The sequence below is a fragment of the Tamandua tetradactyla genome, chromosome 1, assembly GCF_023851605.1.
Source record: "Tamandua tetradactyla isolate mTamTet1 chromosome 1, mTamTet1.pri, whole genome shotgun sequence".
In the NCBI taxonomy this organism is placed as follows: Eukaryota; Metazoa; Chordata; class Mammalia; order Pilosa; family Myrmecophagidae; genus Tamandua; species Tamandua tetradactyla.
In genome coordinates this window covers 123,724,355-123,748,849 of record NC_135327.1, presented here as the reverse complement: position 1 = coordinate 123,748,849, position 24,495 = coordinate 123,724,355, and the positions used below count along the sequence as shown (strand labels likewise).

Sequence of the window (24,495 nt, the reverse complement as noted above, 5' to 3'; positions counted from 1 at the left end):
AAATAGTGATTAAGGTATCACCCACATCTTAGGATCAATTTAATAGAATTACTGTAAAGAAGCATTCTTATAAATTCATTAGGTAGGGATTTGAAAGTCAGTTGAAAATCTTCATCAGAGCTGAGAGTATTGTACAGGCCTTCCTGAGATTCTTCATCAAAGCTAAACGAAGTGTACTGGACAGGTCTATCTGGGGCAGGATGACTTCAGCCCTGAAGGAAGCCTATCAGAGCCAAAAGACTATCTACTTTATGGTAAAAGAACTAATAGAAGGATTCTTCTGAATTTAATATGTTTTGAAAGGTGGAAAAAAGCAATCTAGGAGAACAGTTACAGAGAACTAAACTGGAAAACATAGTGGAAATTACCGCAAAATCTTCAAAACTTCTTGCATGGCTTAGCCACTGTGGAAACCATCCATCCAGCTGGGTTTGAGGATTTTAAATGTTCTATTTTTTTGTCCCCGTAAGTATACTCATGTTTGTGAGATCGTGTGCCTTTATTTTTATTATGAAAATAGGGATGCTGTATATCTGCCTGTGCTTAAAGCTGTGAAACACAACTGGCACAAAGGCCAAAGAAGCGACCGACAGCAAAGGTATTAAGTATGTATTTCGAAATATGCATAATTCACTGTAGGTTGCTGGCACACCTTATATGTGCTCTGTAGGCCAGCGGCGCCGAGAGAGCTATCATTTTATTAACCTCTCCCGCTCGTGGGCGCTGTTCAGTCCCTGTTAACATCCAAGTCTGCCCTTTGCTCTTGAGGCCCGGACGGCAACGGTGCAGGCACCTGGAAATAGGTTACAGGAAAAACACATCTAAAAATAATAAGCGACTTCTCAGGAGATTGTCCAAACTGTAAGTGAGGGCTATTTCTGAATGCAAAAGTAGAATTTTGGCATTTTTAAAAGCCTAGTTTCACCAAAGTGAGAAGTCCTGGAATAAGGTACGTAAATTTAACGGCCCGGGCTGCTCTAGACGTGATATGGGATGCAAGGACTGTTCAGGCCGGCCTGCCCTAAAGGGGCCCCCAGTTTGGCCTCCGTACGGTCCGGCGGCGCCGGGAAGTAAGCTAGTGACCAGCCGCGGGGAGAGAGGCCTGAGCTGCCGCCGCATCCCTAACATCTCGGCCACGTCCGGCCTCAGGCGGCCGTCCGGCATCCGGGCAGGAAGTTCCTGCCCGGGTCGGCGCGTTACCTGCAGGAGGTGCAGTTGAGCCACGAGGCACCGAGGCAGGTGGAGGAAACAGTCGCGGGCGTTGGTGAAGATCACCTTCACGGCCGCTCCGCCTCCACCAGCGCCTGCCAAGCGATAGCTGCCCCACATCGCGAGCTAGCGCAGAAGCCGAGTAACCCACCCTTGCGCCGCGGCCGACTGGGACCAGGGCAGGCTGAGGGCGTCGGACCCAGAGAAGATCGATCGGCCCGCCCCCGCGGCCCCGCCCCCTTTCTCCCGGCGAGTCTGACCCGGAGTCCTTTAGGGGAGGCAAGAAAGCCTTCACTCACTTTCCCGGCCTCTCCTCCGCGCCGCTGGGGGCGGTACCTCGTTCACAGAACCACAGCTCACAGGAAACGATGGCCGACGCTGTCGATTCTCCAGCCAATCTCTGCGCGCCGTGAGCCCTCTGCTCTCTCATTGGATAAACAGTAGCGCAGCAAAGCGGATGTTGTCCTCTCTCCCAGGGCCAAAGCTGTCAAGATGGCGTTGAGTAGTGGGGAACTAGGGGGCTCGTTCGACCACCACGTGCAGAGAGCGGTGTGCGACTCGCGGGCAAAGTATCGGGACGGTAGACGGCCTCGCGCTGTCAAGGTAAAGTGATATGGGTTCCATTAGCCAAACTCGGTAGCTTTAAGTGAGCATTCACTCCAGATTTTTAAGTAAGGACAAGGCTATTGTCATATTCATCTCTCATAGGATATGGGCGTTAGAACCGAGGGGCAGGCAGGCCCCACAGATTTTCCCGAGCATCAGGTCTGTGAGAGCAGGGCTGTGTTAGTTTGCAAGCTGCGGGAAGTGATATACCAGAAATGGCACGGCTCACAGGAACGCCTTTGTCGGCTGAGAAGTCACGTAGCTGGCATTTGCTGGTCCCTAGCTCCTGGGCCCGGTTGCTTTTATTCTCTGTTCCTATCCGGATTGCTCACTTTGCTTTTCCAGGGCTGACTTTCATCTCTTGGCTTCTCTTGAGTCTCACCAGGTTCTGTTTTGCTTGACTCTCATGGCCATATCTGCTGTGCCCCATGCTTCTCCAGACATCCGAGTCTCTGTTTTCCAAACTTTGGTTTCTGTGCCAGCTCTACTCTGAAGTTTTGTTGGCCCTGTCGTTTCACCGAAGTGTTTCCCCCTTTTAAAAACTCTAGTAATCTTATCAGGACCCTCCTGGAATGGGTGGAGTCACATCTCCATGTACGCAAAGGTCACGCCCACAATCCGGCGTGTCACATCCCCGTGGAAATAATCTCATCATGTTTCTAACCTACAGTGCTGAATAGGGATGAAAAGAAACACCTGCTCCCACAAAATTAGATCAGGATTAAAAGATGGCTTTTCTGGGGTACATAATATTTTCAAATTGGCACAAGGGCTTTGCTTTATTCTTTGTATTTTACATTCTTATAACTGCTTTGCACAAGGTAAGTAAGTACTCAGTAAATATTTGTTGAGTGAATGTTCCCAATAACATGATCCGTTTTAACGATTCAGTGTCTGGAAAAAGTCTACTGAAGGTGGTCTGGTATATATTTTAATTAGAGGCCTTCCCATGTGGAACTAGTTATTCTTTATGCAGAAAGAGTGGCAACTTTTAAAATTTTGTGTATTGTCTGCAAATTGGGTTGAACAGTTTTATTTTCAAAGCCTATTCTTACAAATAAGGGTAAATTTACCCTAGGCTTATTTGTGAAATTCATTTAATGACTGCATTTCTTTTAGGTATATACAATCAACTTGGAATCTCGGTACTTAATAATACAAGGAGTTCCTGCAGTGGGAGCAATGAATGAATTAGTTGAACGATTTGCTTTATATGGTGCGATTGAGCAATATAATGCTCTAGATGAATACCCAGCAGAAGAATTTACAGAAGTTTATCTTATTAAATATCTGAATTTACAAAGTGCAAGGTAATATGCAAGTTAAATAGTGTTTCATTTCCTCCATCCCCATTGCTATCAAACTGGTCCCAGGCATTCCTGAATTACCCAGTAATCTAACATAGCCCTGTATGGCTCTTATTTTCCTCCAGCATTTTTAAAGATGAGCCTTACCAAAACACTGTTCCCATCATGTCACTCCTATGCTTAAATTAACAACTATCTGTTAGGTGTAGTAGATGAAAAATTGGGTTTGGGGTAAGTTTTCCATTTCCACTGCTTTCTAGCTTCATAACCTTGGGCAAATTATTTAACCTTTTAAAAGTTGTTTTTTTCTCCTTCTGTAAGACCCATCTGGTAAAAGGACCTCCTTTTGAGGTTGTATGAGGATTGAAATGAGGTAGTCCATGTAAGGGTTTCACATAGTATTTTCCATTCAGAATGCAATAAACATTAGCTCTTGAGGTTCTTATTTTTATAGTCCTAAATGAATTTTCACCATTTATGCAGCCTGCCATATTATATAAACCCTCATTTCAATAAGATTAAAGTATAAAATGCCTCATCCATTTTTTGTTAATTCCTAATTTTGCCACTAATCTGCTCCAAAAGCCATCTTTGTCTGGTTATTACAATTCATATTTTCTTGTCTGTGTTACCAGTAGCACTCATTGTCTGCACAAAAGCATGTGATTTTATGGAGTCATGTGTTGCTCTTATATGTAATCTCACTTCCCCAGTCAGCTTTCCAGTTCCCAGTGGTTATGGAAACATATTTTCTAAAGCTTTTGCATTTGAATTCTAGCTCCACCAAAACTAGTTGTGTGACCTTGGCCAAGTTATATAATCTCCCTGTGCCTCAGTTTCATTATGAGGTCGTGTGAAGTGTTAATTCATGTAAAGCAATTAGGACATGGCATATGATAAATATAATATTTCTTATTATACATAGGCACAGAAGAAGTATTTATTTATTGTAGTAGAGCCTGGTCAGATATAGATGTTCAATAAATATTTCTTGAATGAATACCATCCTCCTTGTTTTCTCATTGATTGGTTGCTTTATATTCAGTATTTCTTAAATTATTGCAAGTTTTACAATGATAATATTTTAATTATTAATGTTTTTTTTTCTCCCCACGGGCAGGTACCGGGAATCGAACCCAGGTGTCTGGCATGGCAGGCAAAAAGTCTGCCTGCTGAGCCACCGTGGCCTGCCCATTATTAACTTTTAATGTATGAATCTTTTATATATAATAATAATATAATGGATTAACTTTTAAACTAATGAATAAAGTTTAGGAACAGATGCTAAAAAGGCTAAATTAGTATGAAGTAACTTTTCAAGGGTCATTTAGCTTTTCACATAGAAAAGCTATTTCATGGCCACACGCAGTGTACCTTAGGCCAGCCTAAATTGATTAAAGGGAATCTGGATATGTGTGGATGGCTTAGCTCAACATCTTTTAACACCACTGGGAAAGGGAGAAAAAAGGCACTGAGATATTACCACAATACTGGATTACTAGGGTCCATACCACCCATAATCAGTATGTCATAATTTGATTCTAATATCATAGAAGGTCTATACACATAGGAAAAGATAGACTTTGCTCTTTAGATAATCTTGTATAGTAAGCTTTTACCTTAAGTAAATTTATATTAATAAATCATGCTATCATGTATTTCTGCTTAGGACAGCCAAGAGAAAAATGGATGAACAGAGTTTCTTTGGTGGATTGCTTCATGTCTGCTATGCTCCAGAATTTGAAACAGTGGAAGAAACTAGAAAGAAATTACAAGAGAGAAAGGTTTATATAGTGAGAACTACTAACAGTAAAGGTATGGGAAGCCTGTTATTAAACCCCTCCTGTGTGTCAGACACTGTTTGGAATACTGTCATGAAGTGCCCAGTTTAGTGGAAGGAGAAGCAAGTAAATGATCGCAATATTCAGTATTATTCAGGGTTCTGTGCAGCACTTTTACGTAATCAGTAGATATTAGCCGAAAGGGGGAAGGAACAGATGGAAAGTTGAGCCAAGCAGTATGTTTAAAGGCTGAGAGGAATACATGAGTATCTTGCATATAAGAAACTGTAAGTAGTACAGGATAACCAAGGCACAGAGGCTTTGGTAAGAGATAAGACTGGAAAAGCGGACAGGAAGGGAATCATGTGGGGCCTTGTATCCCATGCTAAGGAATTAAGGCTTTGAGCTGAGGGCAGTGAGAAGCAATTATAATTTTTTTTAAAACTTTTTTATTGTAAATATAACATATACAAAGCAAAGAAAGGAAAAAGCAATAGTTTTCACAGCATTCTTCAACAAGTAGTTACAGGACAGATCCCAGAGTTTGCCATGGGCTATTATATGATCCTCTCAGATTTTTCCTTCTGGCCACTCCAGAATATAGACGGCAAGAGGGAATAAATACTTTTTTATTATCACAATCGACATTTTTCTTTTTTGTGAAAAATAACATATATATAAATAATAAATTTCAAAGCATGCACTATGATTAGGTTGTAGAACAGATTACACAGTTTGGCCTGGGTTACAATTCCACAATTTTAGGTATTTTACTTCTAGCTGCTCTAAGATACTGGAGACTAAAAGAAATGTCAATTTAATGGTTCAGCAATCACATTCCTTTGTTAAATCTTATCTTCTCTGTATAACTCCACCATCACCTTTGATCTTTCTGTCTCTTTCTTTAGGGGTATTTGGGCTGTGGCCATTCTAACTTATTTATGTTGGAAGGAGCTGTTAATAATATAGGAAGATGGAACTAGCTGATGTTCTGAAGAGGTTGGACCCTATAGGTTTTAGGACTTATCTGGTTCAGGGAGCCATCTGGAGGTTGTATACTTCTAGAAAGTTACACTAGTGCATGAAACCTTTGTAGAATCTTATTATTGCCCTAGGTGTTCTTTAGGATTGACTGGATTGGTTTTGGTTGGGGTTTGGTAAGTTATGATAGGTAGCAATGTTTAACTGAAGCTTGCATAAGAGCAACCTCCAGAGTAGCTTCTCGACTCTATTTGAAAACTCTCAGCCACTGATACTTTATTAGTTTCACTTCTTTTCCCCCTTTTGGTCAGGATGTAATTGTTGATCCTATGGTTCCAGGGCTGGAGTCATCTCCCACACCACCAAGGAGACTTTCACCCCTGGATGCCAGCTCCCATGTAGGGGGCAGGGCAATGATTTCACTTGCAGAGTTGGGTTTAGAGAGAGTGAGGCCACATCTGAGCCACAAGAGAGGTCCTTCAGAAGTAACTCTTAGGCATACCTCTTGGCAGACTAAGCCCTGCTACATACATAAGCTTCACAAGAGTAAACCTCAAGATCAAGGGCTTGCCTATTGATTTGGGTATCCCTAAAGTTTGACACAGTATCGGGGATTCCCTGATGGTAAATTTTAATAGTTCCATATATTTTCTCCCATCCCTCAAGGGACTTTGCCAATACTTTGAGAAGCAATTATAATTTACAGAGTAGTTACCAACTACTAATCATAATGGGCAATTTCTACTTTTGACCAGTAGATGACCCAAATGTCCCAAATGCCAATTGAATTTCCCCAGATGCAAATTCCAAGTGTCTGGAATGGAGTCATGGGATCTGGTACATAGGTTGTAGGACTAGAAAAGTCAGAATTCTCTTAATTTGTGTGGTATTACTAGAGGCTCATATTACCTCATTTCCACTTGTTAGTTGAAAGACAAACTCGGTGTCCACACAACTATTCAGTGTAATGAGTTTACGGCCAATTGGACAAGTAGTATGTGATATTGTTGAAGAGAGAAATGAATGGGCAAGAAGAAAAGTGGGAGGACCCTTGGGAAACTTACTTGGAAATCCGTTGAGAGCTGTTGAGAGTCCCTGGTCATTTTTAGATACTAAACTTTAACTTATGAGATATGAAAATAACCAGCATCAGGTTAAACATGTGTGTGTATGTGTGTGACAAAGGAAAGTACAAATATTAGGGTGGAGAAAGAGCTTTGAGATTATCTGACCCACATCGTATTTTTTTATAGGTGAGGGAACTAAAGCTCAGAAAGTTTGTGGCTGGCTTATATTTCTAGAGGTAATTAGGGACAAAATAGGGATTAGAATCCAAGTCTTTGGATTGTCTGTCCAGAGCTAATTTATTTATTTAGGTTTTGTTTTTGTTTTGGCATGGGCAGGCTCCAGGAATCAAACCCAGGTCTCCAGCATGGCAGTTAAGAATTCTGCCACTGAGCCACTGTTGCACCTCCAGAGCTTATTTTTAACTGCTTTATTCATCCTATGTTGAGAATTGAACCCTAGCATCATCTTCATTCTTTGTTCCCTTTCCTCTTAAGACCTTTTTTGCCCTAAACTGACCTCCTCAGAATTAGTCTGTGTTGCTCCAGCATTGAGTGGCAGCATGATATAGTACTGTTTTAGTCCCTACTCAAATTATAGTCCCTACTCAAATTTCCAGGTATTCCTCCTTTTTACATTTTGCCATATTCATTATATATTCTTTCTTTCAATTTTCTAGACATTTGAAAGTAGGTTGTGTATATCATACTCTTTAAGAGCAAGGATTTCACTTATATAGTCTCATTATGTACAGTTATCAAGTTCATGAAATAAAGCATTGATATAAAGTTTCTATTCCATTTCTTTTCATTTATCCCAATAATGTCTTTGGGTATTTTCTCCTCCATTATTGGATCCAGTCTAGGATACTGTATTGCATTTAATTCTTATTGTTTCTTTAGTCTCTCTTTCTTAATTGCAGAAATGTGTATACAATATAAAGTTTCCCATCTCACCCACTCTCAGGAATACAATTCACAACCACAATGTTGTGCCACCTTTATGACCTTCCATAACCAGAACTTTTCTGTCACTCCAAACAGAAACCCTAAACCTGTTATGCATTAACTCCCCATTGTCTCTCTCCATGCCTCTGGTAACCTCTAATCTACTTTCTGTCTCCATAAGTTTGCATTTTCTACTTGCTTCATATAAGTAGAGTCATATAATATCTGTCCTTTTGTGTTATGACTTATTTCATTCAACATAATATCTTCAAGGTTCATCCATGCTACAGCATGTTATCAGAACTTCATTCCATTTTATAGTTGAATCATATACCATTGTATGTGTGTACCACATTTTGCTTATCCATTGTCAGTTGATGGACATTTAGGTGAATTCCACCTTTTTGCTACTGTGAATAATGCTGCTGTGAACATTGGAGCACAAATATCTGTTCAGGTCCTTGCTTTCAATTCTTGTGGGTATTTACCTAGATGTGGGATTGCCAGGCTATATGGTAGTTCTATGCTTCACTTTTTGAGGAACTGCCAAACTGTTTTCCACACCAGCTGCATCATTTTACATACCAGTAATGTACTAGGGCTCCTATTTGTCCACATCCTGTTAGCACATGTTATTTTCTGATCTTTTAATAATAGCCATGCCATTGGGTATAAAATGGTATCTTACTGTGGTTTTGATTTGCATTTCCTTAATGGTTAATGATGTTGAGCATCTTCTCATGTGTTTATTGGCCATTTATAAATCCTCTTATGAGAAATATCTACTCAAGTGCTTTGCCTATATTTTAGTTGGATTGTTTGTCTTCTTGTGGTTGAGTTGTTAGGGTTCTTTATAAATTCTGGACATTAAACCTTTAGCAGCTATATGAATAGTAATTATTTTCTCCCCTTCTGTTGGTTGTCTTTTCACTTCCTTGATAATGTGAAGCTATTTCCCTGTGGTTTCTTCTAACATTTTTATAGTTTTAGCTCTTATATTTAGGTTGTTGATCCCACTGGGAGTCAATTTTTGTACATGGTGAGAGCTAGGGGTCCACCTTATCCTTTTGCTTATGATTATTCAGTTTTCCCAGCAGCATTTGTTGAAGAAACTATTCTTTCCTCATGAAGTGGACCTGGCATCTAGTTGTTCTTTGTTTTTTTAACTATGGTTTGTTTGGCCTTTGACATTTCAGTTATGTTCTCTTTCATCTGCAGTATTCTAGGATTTACACATTATATTTGCATACATGATTTTTCCTTTTAAAAACTATTATGGAAAACTTAAAACATATAAAGGTAGAAGATTAAGATACTATACTTCCCATATACTAATAGCCTCAACAATTAATAATCTGTTGCCAATCTTATTTCATCTTGACCACATTTTCACACTCCATTCTTGTGACACAGTCTGCATTTGGGAGGATAGCCCAGGAAAGAGGTCTGTAGAAGGCCCTAATAGTGAGCTCAGCATAGTGCCTCCTTTAGAAGTAAACAAACACAAACTAAGCAGCATGATACATCCTTATGGTAGAATACTCTGAAGATGTACATAAAAGCAGTAGCTTTCTATGTAATGACTTGTAAAGACTCCAAGGTACACAGTTAAGTGGAAAAAGAAAAGGTGCAGGGAAATGGTTATTACAAATTATATTTTGATTGGGGAGAAAAAGAGGTGTGGATGGGAGGAAGAAAAGTAAGATATATTAGATAAAGAAGAAATTAAGAATTGTGATTATTACTGATAGGCGGTAGAAGTTAGGCAGGTGGGGAGTAAGAAAAGGGTGGACTTGACACACTGTATCCCCCCCTTTTTTTTTTTGCTTTTAAGCCATTAAATATGTTGCCTGCTCAAGACAAATTTTTTAGAGTGGTATTTGATTCTGAAATGTGAAAACAGTAAATGAACCATTTCTATTTCCTTCCCTTTATTTTTAATATTGTAATATAAAGAACATTACATGACAAAGAAGAAACTGGTTATAGAGCATAAAGACAGAAAAGATTTTAGACGAGACTTCCATTCGGAGATGTCTGGATTTTGTGCAGCCACGTTGAACACTTCTACTGGCAACTCAAATCCATGTCTTCCTTATTCCTATGAATTGCCTTTATGTTTTTTCTCCTCAAAATGTACATGTTCATCAGGGGAACATGTGAACACAGCATCACATGCTTCTCAGGATGGTAGAAACCATGATGCAACAATGGAGCATTATAACTACGATAAGTCTTTGCAGAAGATACAGATGAAAAATTTTAAAAAGTCATTAGCCTGTCCTGATGCACAGAAGATTATTACTTTTTCAGAGGCAATTGACAGATTTATGCCTAGGACAACCCAGCTGCAAGAGCGGAAAAGAAGAAGGGAAGATGATTATAGACTTGGAACTTTTCTTGAAACAAGCACGAGTAGTAGTGAGGTTTTGATTGGGCCTCTATTACCAGATATACCTAAAGTGGATATGCATGATGACTCATTGAATACAACGGCAAACTTAATTCGGAATAAACTTAAAGAGGTAAGATCATTTAAAAGACACTGTTGTAAGGGACCACTTGGTTATAAGACTAACAAGTAACTAAATGGAGAATTACCTGAGGGAATTTTAATCTTGTACTTTTTTTTCACTTTTTATTTTTTTTTAGTTTTCTTTGTTGAATTAACTGAATTTGACTAACAAAAATTTGCTCTGATACCATTAATCCTTGCTTTAAACAATGGACAGAATATATTTTATATCACTTTAGATAAATATTAAAGTCATGCTTTCAAACAGTTAAATCAGTCTCTGAGGATGGAGTTCAAGCTCTCCTTCCTTTTAGAGCTCAACAGATGGTTCTAATATGAGGCAAAATTAAGAACCACTGTAGTAAAGGAAAATTATTACAAATTATTTATTCTCCTAAATTCAAAGTTATTACAAATTATATCAATTGCAAAATACTTATTTTGCTTCTGTGAGAAAGATAGCCATAGATGGAGAGAGTTCTAAAGATTGGACTTTAAATTTTGCATTTCAAATATAAACTTAAAAGATTAGAACTAATCATGCTATTTAAGTAGGATTTTTTTACATTATTAATATTATTTTTTTTTACATATTTACATATTCACTTTCTATTCCTAAGCTCAAGTAAAAGAGTTAATATTTGATTAGATTTTGAATGATACCTTTCCTACTGGGGGTAGGACATTGGGAAATCATAAACTGATGGTGAAAAACCATTCTCTTATTTTAACTCCAAGGTTTAGAAAGTGCTTTTTATTTCTATGTTGCACATTTATTTTCTAATGTGATTTATGATGGAGGCTAGGGTAGTTTAATTTCTTTTATGTAAATTTTCTACCTGAAAATTAATATCTGATTAAGGATGAGGGGTTGTTTTATAATAGTAAAAACCCATGGACTAAATTTCTTTGCTTTCTTAAGATTTTTAGTTTATGCTGTCACCCTTATTTCCTTCATATATAGCTGAACTGAGGCATAGATATATAGCTGTCTCACCCAGAGCTGATTGCATTTTGAAGAATACAATCATTCTTAAGCACAGAAAAAAGAGAAATACTAAATACAATTTACTACAATTTCTAATAACTCCCTATGAAGACTGTCTTACTCTGGTTTGACTTAATTGTTTACTGTTTTCTGATGATGTACTTTGGTTTTCATTTTTCCCTAAGAAAATGAAGGATTATACAGTTTACTACTCATTTCTCCACATATTACATTTCCATTTCCTTCTCTCAAGCCTCCTGTCTCTAAAAATATCAAACATTTTAACTGTTTCAAGTTATACATAACAAGATATCTGTATCCATAAAATAACAAGGACTTTAGATCTATAAAGAAATGCTAAAATAGAGAATATGTTCACTGTCCACCCCTCATTTTTTTTTCTTGTTAAATTTTATTCTCATTAATGTTAAGTCAGAAAACTTTTTGTTTTGTGCCTAAGTTATACACGTGGGCCAACTCTGGTTCAAGTGTAACAATAAGGATTGAATTAGTGGATGTATCTCCTGCCTCTTCTAACTGATGATTTGCCCTTTACTATAAAAAAACTTAAGTTTTAAAGGTTCTCTTTTTTTAAACTAGGTCATTTCTTCTGTGCCAAAGCCTTCAAAGAACAACCAGGAAGATGTACATACAGGCCATCCATTAAAGCAAAGAAGAAGGATATAGATTGCCAGTAGTAAATTAATACTTACTCTTTATTTTTAGTCTATCATTTTAAATCTTTAAGAGATTTTAGTGCTGTTATTTTGTAATGCACTTCTCTTTATAATTTCATTTAAGCTATTTATCTAATATATTATTGTTTTTTAAAAATTATAATTTGTCATTCCTTATTATAGATGTTATTATTTTGATTCATATCTTAAAATTGCAGAAACTGTCATATAACATTACCTCTCAAATTTTTTTCATTACCTCATTTTATAGTATTATTGCAATTTTTTCATTATCTCATATTATAATAACTGTATATTAACTAATTGAATCAAATATAGAAACCAAATATAGAAATCAAATATAAATCAAATTTAGACATCAGGCTCCATTTCTGATTTTCTTCTACAAGTATTTAGTAATTCACATTCAAATACTAGAAGTCAGGATGTTTCTGAATGCCAGGGCTTCAAAGTCAAGACAATTCTGTAAAGTAAAAAAGTTAACAAATGATTAGAATAAAGCTGAAATTAGAATCTTACATGCTTTGTTTAGCTTATAAGAATAATTTACTTGGTCTATAGCAATAAAAAACAAATTAGAACTTGTAAATGCTAGGTTTCTTTCACTTTTGGCACATCTACTTTTTTCTGTCATTGGACCACACAATTGGAAATTAACGTTTGTCCAGGCTGTTTCCTTTTTTTTTTTTAATTGATTACTTTGAGAAGACCCATACGAATTGTGTGCCTGTTTTTCTTTTCTTGTATCCTTAAGGGCCTATTGCCCAGTGGACTGAATTTGAACATAGTCAGTTAATAAAATTAAATTTCAGTTTTCATAGCCTATGGATGCAAATTTGCTAGGATGGCACTAAATAGTACTAAAAGAAACTGCACGCAAGAGGTTAGGCCCTATTTGCATTTTAGCTAACTAAATATTTATTTTTTGCAGATATATAATGTAAAAGATTAGAACATGGAATTGGAAGGAGTAACCCTGTCTAGATGAGGGTTTCTCAGGCTTTAAGGTGCTATGAATCACTTCAGGATCCTGTTAAAATGCAGATTCAGTTAGTTTTGGATAGGGCCCGAGCGTCTCCATTTCTTACAAACTCCCTGGTGATGCTACTACTGCTGTTGCACAGGCTACACTTTGAGTGGCAAGGCTCTAGATGACTGGGCTGCACGTGAACACTGAAAGCCACTGAAGAACTGTTGTTCCATCCTAGGCAGTTAACTCCAATCCGGTCCATTATTCTACAGTGTTTTCAGCCATCGGTCTCAAGTTAGAAGTCTACACTTCACACATAGCTTTTCTACCATACATTTCCAGATAGGATTAAAATGTAGAATTTAGGGAATAAACTACAATGCCAAAAGTTAGAGAGGAGCTGAGATGGCTAAGAACATCTTTATATCTTGCATGTTAACTCACTGTGCTGGTTTGAAAGGAAGTATGCCCCCTAAGAAAAGCCATGTTTTAATATAAATCTCATTTCTTAAAGGTAGAATAATCCCTATTCAATACTGTATATTTGAAACTGTAATGAGATCATCTCCCTGGTTGATGTGATTTAGTTAAGAATGGTTATTAAACTGGATTAGGGGATGACATGTCTCCACCCATTTGAGTGGGTCTTGATTAGTTTCTTAAGTCCTATAAAAGAGGAAACATTTTGGAGAATGAGAGATTCAGAGAGATTCAGAGAGATTTAGAGAGAGCAGAGAATGCTGCAGCACCACCAAGCAGAGAGTCCACCAGCCAGCGACCTTTGGAGATGAAGAAGAAAGACACCTCCTGGGGAGCTTCATGAAATAGGAAGCCAGGAGAGAAAGCTAGCAGATGATGCCATGGTCGCCATGTGCCCTTCCAGCTGAGAGAGAAGCCCTGACTGTGTTCGCCATGTGCCTTCTCACTTGAGAGAGAGAGACCCTGAACTTCATCGGGCTTCTTGAACCAAGAAGGCCGATGTATCTTTTCCTGGATGCCTTTGATTGGACATTTCTATAGACTTGTTTTAATTGGGACATTTTCTCGGCCTTAGAACTGTAAACCAGCAACTCATTAAATTCTCCCTTTTAAAAGCCATTCTGTTTCTGGTATATTGCATTCCAGCAGCTAGCAAACTAGAACACTCACCAAACCATGATATAAATCAGGTTACTACAGAACAAATTGTTTACCAAGCTAATGAATCAAAGGAAGAATTAGGAAGGAATTTTTATGAGCCAAGTCAATTATTAGGCTGACCCAGCTCAGAAAATTTTTGTCATTCATATGTGAAAAACCATGATACAAATAAAATACTATACCTATGTCCAAAATTCTAAAAACTTACTTGACAACAGTGTGTATGGTTTGAAAGGATGTATGTCCCCTAGAAAAGCCATGTTTTTAATCTAAATCCCATTTCATAAAGGCAGAATAATCCCTATTCAATACTGTATGTATGAATCTGTAATCAGATCATATCCCTGGAGATACGAATTAATCAAGAGTGGTTGTTAAACTGGATTAAGTGACAACATGTCTCCACCCATTGGGTGGATCTTGATAAAGTTCTGGAGTCCTATAAAAGAGGAAACATTTTGGAGAATGAGGAGATTCGGAGAGAGCAGAGAATGCTGCAGCACCACGAAGCAGACAGTCCAAGAGCCAGCGACCTTTAGAGATGAAGAAGGAAAATGCCTCCAGGGGAGCTTCATGAAACTGGAAACCAGGAGAGAAAGCTAGCAGATGACACTGTGTTCACCATGTGCCTTTCCAGATGAGAGAGAAGCTCTGTGTTCTCCATGTGCCTTCTCACTTGAAAGAGCACCCCTGAACTTTGTTGGCCTCCTTGGAATCAAGGTATCTTTGCCTGGATGCCTGTAACTGGACATTTCTATACAGTTGTTTAATTGGGACATTTTCTCAGGCTTAGAACTGTGAACTAGCAACTTATTAAATTCCCTTTTTAAAAGCCATTCCATTTCTAGTATATTGCGTTCTGGCAGCTAACAAACTAGAACAGTTGGATTGAGAGAGATCAATTATTCTCCTAGTGCCTGCTATAACTACGTAACTTTCTTTATTCAATATCCTGTTACATAAAGCAAGCCAATACACCCTGGTTTTGGTTTAGGAAAATATCATCATCATAATTAAAAGAAAACAGCAATTGTATGTGGCTACAAGTTACAAGCTCAACGAAAGTCTGTGAATTTAGTTACTTAAATAATCACTAATGTCTTGGGGCCACAAACACTAGGATGGGGCCAAGCCCTTCGTGGTTGCTAGGATTTCATCTAAACCAGTGGGCTGAAGCCCTGTGGAGAAGGCATCTAGCAGATATGACTTTTCTGACCCTTATTTTATAGTTATTAAGTTGCTTAAATTTTCCCTCAACCATTCAGGGTATTGGCACTTGTAACTATACCTTTGCTTCTGGTAAACATGGTCCAAATACCTCCAGCAAAAGTCTGTCTTCTCTTACTGCTTTTTCAAAGTCTGCAAAAGATATCTTGCCATCGTTGTCATAATCCTACGGGAGAAGATGCTTTCTTGATAGATAATAAAAGTTTTTAAGTTTACATAACAAGTAGCTATCTAGACAAAAGATTTATTTCCTTAAATCAAGTTGTTGTTTTTTGATGGAGACCATTTTATTCTTATTTTTGTACTAGGCATACCTGGGTTATTTTAGAAGAAAATATGCCTCGGCCTGAAAGTGCTTAGACTCTTGCAAACCTGTTATATTGCTATCTATGATAAAGTGCAAAAGGGCAATAATTTTCAAGCTTAATTTTTAGTAATAGAACTTGTTCCTCAAAGGATCTCTTACTTGGGAGTCTCATGTAAAAAGAATAAAAGTGAAGTTGTTTTGTTAAGGTTGCAAGGTGCTGGGAATTGTAACAGTAACGGTTCAGGATGGGCTAGAATGATAAGAAAAATGTCTCACAGAGCACTGCTGGGTTTTTAAGGAAGGTTGGGATTCATGTATGTGGAGAGGTATGGGGAAGAAATGCAGAAGAATGGTCCAGCCTGAGTTATAATAATAATCAGGTGTACAAGTTAGTAAGATGACAGACTTGTATGTGCTGGAACAAATTGGAATGGACTATGGAGATTAAGTGGAGATTTAATATGGGATATAGGATGGGGGATAGATTATGAATGCTTTTAACTGTTTAAATGAATTTGGATTTGACTTGGTGAGTCCTCACTTTTTAATTTCTGAACATAAGTTAAGGGTTGCTGAGAGTCTAATCTAGAGAAAGGTGTGAATAAGTGTCAGGAAAAGTTTTACTCCGTAACATTTCCTTTCAAAAAAGAAAAGGGACAGGTACTTGGGGAACATAGCTGTTTCTTCAAGAAGTCTTCCCTCAGCCCTAGCAGCAGCTATTGAGTGTACATCTAACAGAAGAGGTTACTCTGGAGGCTGTATTAGCTGAATCTGAGATGCTAAAGAAGTAGCTCTCCTTTCCCACATCTCCACCCCTGCCATCTTTGTTTCTTTCCTAAACTCCAGATAATGTAGGTAAGCCAGGCCTGGGCTGCCCTATACCCACTAGTATGCAATTAAGGGTCCTAGAGTAAGAAAAGGATAAAAGTCACCATGTCCATAATAAAGAGATTTTCTAGATTTTATTGAAAGATGGAGTCTGCATCCCATTTTCTAGTTTGACCCTGAGTAAATTATTTAATCTACCAGTTCTTCAGTTTTCTCATCTGCAAAAGTTGAATAATACTTTCTAGTTCAGAGGATAAAATGAGTTCATATGTTTATAGTAAACACTTTATCGTGGTCAGCTATTTTTATTATTATGTTATTTTCCTACTGAGTGTTCAGATGGATGAGAGGTGAAGTCATGAAGGCAGCATCCACTTTTATGTGAATTAAATCTGGCCTTCCCCAAATTAAATGACAGTAAAACATTATAAAATTTAAAAAGTAATTCATTTTGTATAGTGACTCATTCAATCAATCAGCCATTCAATAAACAACTATGAGCACCCACTAAGAGCCAGGCACTGTTCTAGACATGGATAGAGTAGCAAAGAAAACAAACTCCTGCCTTCATGTAGGTTACATTCATTACAGAGGAAAATAAGTCATTTCTTCCTTTAGCTTTACCCAAAATGATGAGTGTAATGAATTGAAGCTTTTCATCTTTACCATTTTCTTCAGTGTTATATCTACCAACTCTTTTATTCCTTCATCAGTCTCTTCTTCAGATGATTGCTGATGTAGACTGTTCTTCAACATATCATATATTTCTTCTCGAGAAATGTAACCAGCACCATTCAAATAATAAACTTCAAAACAGACTTTCAAGAACAAAAAAATTTATAACTTTGAGAACAGTTAAAATGTCATTTATCTTCTCCTTCATTATTTTAATATATAATAAAGGTTAAAACAGTTTATAAAGCATAAGATTACTGCTTTAATCTGCTATGTGATAGCAGAATTTTAGAATAAAGCATCCTTTGTTACACTTATTTCTACACGATTAAATACCTCTTGGAATATATAAAGAAAAGCTTATGATTTCTGGACTTAGAAATTGAGGGTTTAAAAATGTTTATGAAGCTGCAATAAAGGAGATACATATTTTTGAAATCTTTGTTCATCCAAATGTTCATACATTTATGCACATACATGTATACATACACACACACACATATATGGATTAATCAATATTACAAATTTCTTCTTACATAGAGTTCAAAAAAGAAATATACATTCCACTACATCAGTCAGTGACAAAGAACATTTGTCATTATATTAGGAAAGTAAATCCATTTCTTTGGGGCGTACTCATCTGCATAATCCAAAATTATTAAATTTCTCCCTGAAGAGCCCATGTCTTCCATTTCACTGTGTAAATACTATCACAGTTCACTCATTCGTCCGACAAATGTCCTTACTTAGGTCCTGGGCATACAGCAGTGAAGGAACTCTTAAGGAATTTTTAGTTTGGTTAAATGATTTCACAAAAGCAATAGGATCAGGAATAAAACTCCAGGGTATTAGATTAGCTGTGTCTCTCTGTGGAGTTTCTCCAATCTATAGCATACTTATAAGTTTGCAAAACAATCCTACTAGAAGTAGCATTTTCCCAAAATTAACATATTTAAATGTATATAAACATTTTTAGGAAATGGGATTAGAAAAAGAAATTTTTGTGATAATGTAATTCTGTGCAACCAAGCATAGTGGCATTCAACTTCACAACTACTTTCACAAAGTATCACTATTGCCACAACGAATTTACTTCCATGAAACAACTTTTAACTTCTCAGTGAGACTTTTGGAGAAAAACACTGCAACAAACTTCAGTGTAAACTATATTTGAATGTTATCCCAGGAAAAATAGAACAAAGGAAACAGGTTAAAAAGAAAAAAAAAATGGCACATAACAGAAATAAAATGTTCATAAATATCACAAAAAGTTCATGATTTTTAAAATGCTGCCATCATTTTAAAATGTGCATTTAATTCAGGGATCTCCATTTTCCCAAATTCCCAAATTCATATTCAAGTGACAGAACAAGAAGGGATAAAACTGTACATTATATTTACACAGAACTCTGCAGTTTTTTTTCTTAAGAAATTTGATACCTTAAGCTTTTTGTTTTCTTGAAAACTATTTTAAATTGCTCCTATTCTCTTTCCAGGGTTCCCCATCCAGATCCTGACACCAGAGATTTAAAGCATAGGAAATATATATATACCAGTTGTACAGGTGAGGTGAGGTAGATACTATTTGTAGGTAAAGTTGGGAATTGGGAGATTTGTTTTTGGAATTCCTAACCTTTTCTGTAGGAAGCTTCATTAATAAACATCCTCTTTTGGATGTTTCTGTCCTCAACCTTTTTGCTTCCACTTTTCTCTTTCCTATCTTCATTCGTCAAGATCACCTCTAACACTATAGAGCATTAATGCCCAGTGGTTTATGTGTGCTTTACCTCCCTTGGGTCGACCCCTCACATTTTCTTTGATTAAAAGACAAGGGGAGCCCCTAAGTGACATATGCACAATTCCTCCTCATCCTGTAGCCTTGGCAATATCAAGATTCATTTACTGCTGGGCCCAGGAGCAGCCTCAGAAACCTAGCCATTGGCACATGTCCTGACTCTTAGTCACTGTTCTTCGACTGGGCCTTAAGCCAAAGCAGCATCCTAGAGACCACTGAGGGAAGTGTTTGGTGATTCTGGGCTGGGGAGTCCCAATGACCTATTCAATGTGATAATACCTGTTTTGTTTTGCTTTTTTTTTGTAAAAAGACTGGCAAAAATTCTTTAATGAAGGTTTGTATAATACTACTTAAAGTTACTAAAATGGTAACATTTAATCTCCTTTTAAGCCATTGTGAACTATAGTTACAAGGTTGTTTTAGAAAACACTGATTTTATACTTTTTAAAAATTGAAGCCTTCATTAAATACAAAATTGATAATATGTATACTAAGAAGTAATCACATACAGAAATCTTACACTTCAGTTTTTCTTCAAAAGTCCCTCGAAGAAACACTGATAATCCTTTGACCCACTCTTTTACATTTATGCGATTATCATTGTCTTTATCAAATACAAAAAACACTGAAACAACAAAAAAGTATGTGTGTTGTAATTTAGAGCTATTTTATAATACAACATTATGTATGGATAGATAATAAAACTTTTCTCCCCAAATGAGGGACAATGTTTTGGCACAGTCTTTCTTGCAAAAAACAAAATTATTGGAATTATTTTCCTCTAGCTTTTAAGAGGAAAAAAAGAATCATTCTCCTCCATGACCTTCATTTGTGGTGTTTTGTATGATAATTAAAAGCCAAGAAGATCAACAGTGGAGCTATTCAATGTGATAATACCTGTTTTGTTTTGCTTTTTTTTGTAAAAAGACTGGCAAAAATTCTTTTATGAAGGTTTGTATAATACTACTTAAAGTTAAGTTACTAATGGTACTTTTTTTTAACTTACCAATGAAATCTTAGTATTTTCCTATAGAAAACAGGTTGAAATATTATTTACTTTTTGGGGAGTAATGGATATGCTCATTATTTTAATTGTGGTGAATGGTTTCACAGGTGAATACTATGTAAAAAAAAACTGTATACCTTAAAAATATATCAAGAAAAGAGTTGTATTTACAATAGCATCTAAAAAAAAAATCTAGAAATAAATTGAACCAATTATGTGAAAGACTTGTACACTAAAAACTACAAAACATCACTGAAAGAAATTGTAGAAGACCTAAATAATTGGAAAGACTTCCAATGTTCATTGATTGGAAGACTCAATATTGTTAAGATTGTAATACTACCCAAAGCGATCTACAGATTCAACACAATCCTGAACAAAGTTCCAGCAGCTGGGGGCCAAGATGGCAGCTTAGTGAGGTGTAGGATTCAGTTCTTCCTCCAGAGCAGCTAATAAATAGCCAGGAACAGTACAGAACAACTGCTGGGGCCACGTCAGTGACTGGACACACAGCATACCCAGTCTGGACAAGCTGGACCGGCTGTGAACCCACCCAGAACTGTGAGTTCCCCAAGCCGCAGCGGCCAGTGCCCCTCCCCACAGGCTGCTTCCCAGAGGGGAAAGGAAAGAAACTTTACCAGCAGCAGGGGCTGAGCGCAACCAAGCTCCAATTGTGGAATTAATTAACAAATTCTGACTACTAAAAATAGGCCCCCAGTGCAGCTGCACATTGAGTAAAAGCTGAGGTTGCTGGTTTTTGCCCCAGTGCAGAGGGGGCAGGCCTGACAGAAAAAGAAAAAAAAAAAACAAAAACGTTGGTTTTTTTGGATCGGAAGCACATAATACTTGAAAGGGTCTGGGCCTAAAGGAGGGGGCACATATACACAAAGCAACCTACCAACTTAAGGTCTTGATTGGCAAACCCAAGGAATGGGGTTCCTGCTCTGAAAAGGATTTTTCTTTTTCTTTTCCGTGGCTGTGTTTCTAAGGCTTAACTACTCTTTGGATATAGCTGTAGGGATTCTCAGTCTCCAACTGCCCCAAGCATAGGCAGAATTAAGCTTGTTTGAGTGTTTGTCTGGAGCCTGTGCCTTCCCCAGGAGAGGGGTTGAGCCCAGCTCAGGTGGAATCCCTCCCTCAAGGAATTCAGACCTGAGGGTCTGGAAAGTGAAGCAATTAAAGCCAGCCTACAACCTTCCCCTGTCTCAACCATGCCCCCAGCAGGGATAGTCTGCTGAAGTTAAAGGTACAACATTGCCTAATGCTGGTGGGAACCGCAGGTAGATGAGCGCCACATACTGGGCAGGATACGAAAAACACAGAGTTCAGAGGCTTCATAGGAAAGCCTTTCAACCTGCTGGGTCTTCCTGTCAGGAAAAACCGATGCAGGTGACTCCTTCTGAGTGGAGGCCAGCTTGATCTGGGGGAATCTGGCTGGGGTCTATAATACCTAAGTAGACCTTCATAAAGGGGGAAAAAAGGCACCATATACGCAGGGCAAGAAACAAAACAAGAACAGATAAATTCTGATCTGTTAAACAACACCTAAGCTACAGGTCTAGAATAAGCTAAACTGAATGTCAAAGAATAGATAGACAACAAATTCATCCAGCAAGAAAATCCTAGGTAAAAAAGCGAAAACAATATACAGAATAAACTAATTAAGATAATTAAATGGCTAGATGTCAGCAAAAAATAACACACCATACTAGGAAAATTAAAGCTATGGCCCTGTCAAAGGAAAGAACCAACAATTCACATGAGATACAGGAGTTGAAACAATTCAGAATGTTTGAACAGACATGGAAAACCTCATCAAAAATGAAATCAATGAATTGAGGGAGGATATAAAGAAGGCAAGGAATGAACAAAAAGAAGAAATTTAAAGTCTGAAAAAACAAATCACAGAACTTATGGGAATGAAAGGCACAGGAGAAGAGATGAAAAATACAATGGAAAACTTCAGTGTTAGATTTCAAGAGACAGAAGATAGGATTACTGAACCGGAGGATGGGACATCTGAAATCTGACAAGCAAAAGAAAATATAGGGAAAAGAATGGAAAAGTATGAGCAGGGACTCAGGGAACTGAATGACAATATGAAGCACATGAATATACGTGTTCAGGGTGTCCCAGAAGGAGAAGAGAAGGGAAAAGTAGGAGAAAAATTAAGGAGGAAATTATCACAGAAAATTTCCCAACTCTTAAGAAAGACTTAAAATTACATTTTATCCAAGAAGTACAGTGTACCCCAAACAGAATAGATCCAAATAGATGTACTCCAAGACACTTACTAATCAGAATGCAGAGGTCAAAGAGAAAGAGAGAATCTTGAAAGCAGCAAGAGAAAAACAATCCCTCACATACAAGGGAAACCCCATAAGACTATGGATAGATTTCTCAGCAGAAACCATGGAGGTGAGAAGACAGTGGGATAATATATTTAAGTTACTAAAAGACAAAAACTGCCAACCAAGAATTCTATATCCAGCAAAATGGTCCTTCAAAATTGAGGGGGAAATTAAAACATTTTCAGGCAAAAAGATCACTGAGAGAATTTGTGACCAAGAGACTGGCTCTGCAAGAAATGCTAAAGGGAGTACTAGAGACAGATAGGAAAAGACAGGAGAGAGAGGTGTGGAGAAAAGTGTAGAAGTGTAGACTATCAGTAAAGGTAAAAATAAGAAAAATTAGATGTGAAATATAAAATCCAAAAGGCAAAATGGTAGAAGAAAATACTACCTGTACAGTAATAACACTAAGTAATAATGGATTAAACTCCCCAAATCTATATCAAAAGACATAGACTGGCAGGATGGATTAAACGCAGGACCTATCTATATATTGTCTACAGGAAACACATCTTAGACCCAAGAATAAACATAGGTTGAAAGTGAATGGTGGGCAAAAGATATTTCATGCAAATAACAATCAGAAAAGAGCAGGAGTAGCTATACTAATATCCAACAAATCAGACTTTAAATGTAAACAGTTAAAAGAGACAAAGAAGGAAACTATGTATTAATAAAAGAAACAATTCAACAAGAACACATAGCAATCATAAATATTTATGCACAAGCCAGAGTACTCCAAAATACATGAGGCAAACACTGAAAAGAGAAATAGACATATCTACCATAAGGGTTGGAGACTTCAATTCCCCACTCTCATCAATGGACAGAACATCTAGACAGAGGATCAACAAAGAAACAGAGAATTTGAATTATACAATAAATGAGCTAGACTTAACAGACATTTATAGAACATTACACCCTCCAACAGCAGTATACACCTTTTTCTCAAGTGCTCATGGATCATTCTAAAGGACAGACCATATGCTGGGTCACAAAGCAAGCCTCAATAGATTTAAAAAGACTGGAATCATACAAAACACTTTCTCAGATAATAAACGAATGAAGTTGGAAATCAATAATAGGCTGAGTGCCAGAAAATTCACAAATATCTGGAGCCTCAACAAAACACTCTTAAACAACCAGTGGGTCATGGAAGAAATTACAAGAGAAATCAGTAAATACCTCAAGGCAAATGAAAACGAAAACACAACATATCAAAATTTATGCAATGCAGCAAAGACAGTGCCAAGAGGGAAATTTATTGCCCTGAATGCCTATATCAAAAAAGAAGGGCAAAAAATCAAGGAAATAACTGTCTAGTTAGAAGAACTAGAGAAGAACACCAAACTAACCCCAAAGCAAGCAAAAGGAAAGAAATAATGAAGATTAGAGCAGAAATAAATAAAATTGAGAACATGAAAACAATTGAGAAAATCAACAAAACCAGAAGCTGGTTCTATGAGAAAATCAATAAGATTGATGGAACCTTAGAGAGGGTGACAAAAAGAAGAAGAGAGAGAATGCAAATGAATAAAATCAGAAATGGAAGAGGAGACATAGTCACTGACCCTGCAAAAATAAAGGAGGTAATGACAGGATACTATGAACAACTTTATGCTAATAAACTAGACAATGTAGATGAAATGGACAACTTTCTAGAAAGACATGAACAACCAGCATTGACTCAAGAAGAAATAGATGACCTCAACAAACCAATCAGAAGTAAAGAAACTGAATTAGTCATTAATTCAATGAAGCTCCCCCAGAAGAAAAGTCCAGGACCAGATGGCTTCACATGTGAATTCTACCAAACATTCAAGAAAGAATTAGTACCAATCCTGCTCAAACTCTTTAAAAAAAAAAAAAATTTGAAGAGAAGGGAAGGCTACCTAACTCATTCTATGAAGCCAACATCACCCTTATAACAAAGCCAGACAAAGATATTACAAGAAAAGAAAGCTACAGACCAATCTCTCTAATGAATATAGATGCAAAAATCCTTAACAAATTTCTTGCAAATCAAATCCATCAGCATATTAAAAGAATTATACACTATGACCAAGTAGGATTCATCCCAGGTATGCAAGGATGGTTCA

General features: G+C 37.2%; 3 protein-coding genes across 9 annotated transcripts in view; 1 reads left to right on the top strand and 2 right to left on the bottom strand.

The window, feature by feature from the left end:
• PEX1 (peroxisomal biogenesis factor 1) overlaps nt 1–1,398 on the bottom strand; it is a 70,042-nt gene extending 68,644 nt beyond the window's left edge. Inside the window, exon 1 of one of the 2 annotated variants that reach the window (XM_077123918.1) lies at nt 1,201–1,398. In XM_077123918.1, the coding sequence (XP_076980033.1) occupies nt 1,201–1,329 (129 nt within the window). In that variant the 5' untranslated portion in view covers nt 1,330–1,398. The remainder of the gene's footprint in view (nt 1–1,200) is intronic. The other variant, XM_077123935.1, reaches the window with a different exon arrangement.
• On the top strand, nt 1,212–19,538 carry RBM48 (RNA binding motif protein 48). Of its 3 annotated transcripts, XM_077123953.1 has the most exons (6): nt 1,212–1,812; nt 2,935–3,125; nt 4,792–4,937; nt 9,853–10,421; nt 12,000–12,096; nt 18,741–19,538. In XM_077123953.1, the coding sequence occupies exons 1-5, from the start codon at nt 1,702–1,704 to the stop codon at nt 12,084–12,086; spliced, it is 1,104 nt and encodes a 367-aa protein (XP_076980068.1). In that variant the 5' UTR covers nt 1,212–1,701; the 3' UTR covers nt 12,087–12,096; nt 18,741–19,538. The 3 variants fall into 3 exon arrangements, with proteins under 3 accessions (XP_076980068.1, XP_076980062.1, XP_076980073.1); XM_077123947.1 differs by lacking the exon at nt 18,741–19,538 and having other exon boundaries at nt 12,000–17,387; XM_077123958.1 differs by lacking the exons at nt 2,935–3,125; nt 18,741–19,538 and having other exon boundaries at nt 1,701–1,812; nt 12,000–17,387.
• Nucleotides 9,811–24,495, bottom strand: part of LOC143652387 (calaxin-like) — a 29,880-nt gene continuing 15,195 nt past the window's right edge. The window contains exons 3-7 of one of the 4 annotated variants that reach the window (XM_077123988.1): nt 19,560–19,664; nt 17,194–17,387; nt 15,496–15,600; nt 12,502–12,560; nt 9,811–10,244 (exon numbers count right to left, since the gene is read on the bottom strand). In XM_077123988.1, the coding sequence (XP_076980103.1) occupies nt 12,504–12,560; nt 15,496–15,600; nt 17,194–17,387; nt 19,560–19,664 (461 nt within the window). In that variant the 3' untranslated portion in view covers nt 9,811–10,244; nt 12,502–12,503. Of the gene's footprint in view, nt 10,245–12,366; nt 12,561–15,495; nt 15,601–17,193; nt 17,388–19,559; nt 19,665–24,495 lie in introns of those variants that run through there. The other 3 variants (XM_077123994.1, XM_077123981.1, XM_077123993.1) reach the window with 3 other exon arrangements.

Excerpts from the sequence above, each read along its gene's own strand:
- RBM48 (XM_077123953.1), top strand. The coding sequence starts at position 1,702 with ATGGCGTTGAGTAGTGGGGAACTAGGGGGCTCGTTCGACCACCACGTG. Across the intron at positions 1,813-2,934 it reads GACGGCCTCGCGCTGTCAAG|GTATATACAATCAACTTGGA; the intron begins GTAAAGTGATAT and ends CATTTCTTTTAG. Across the intron at positions 4,938-9,852 it reads GAGAACTACTAACAGTAAAG|AACATTACATGACAAAGAAG; the intron begins GTATGGGAAGCC and ends TGTAATATAAAG.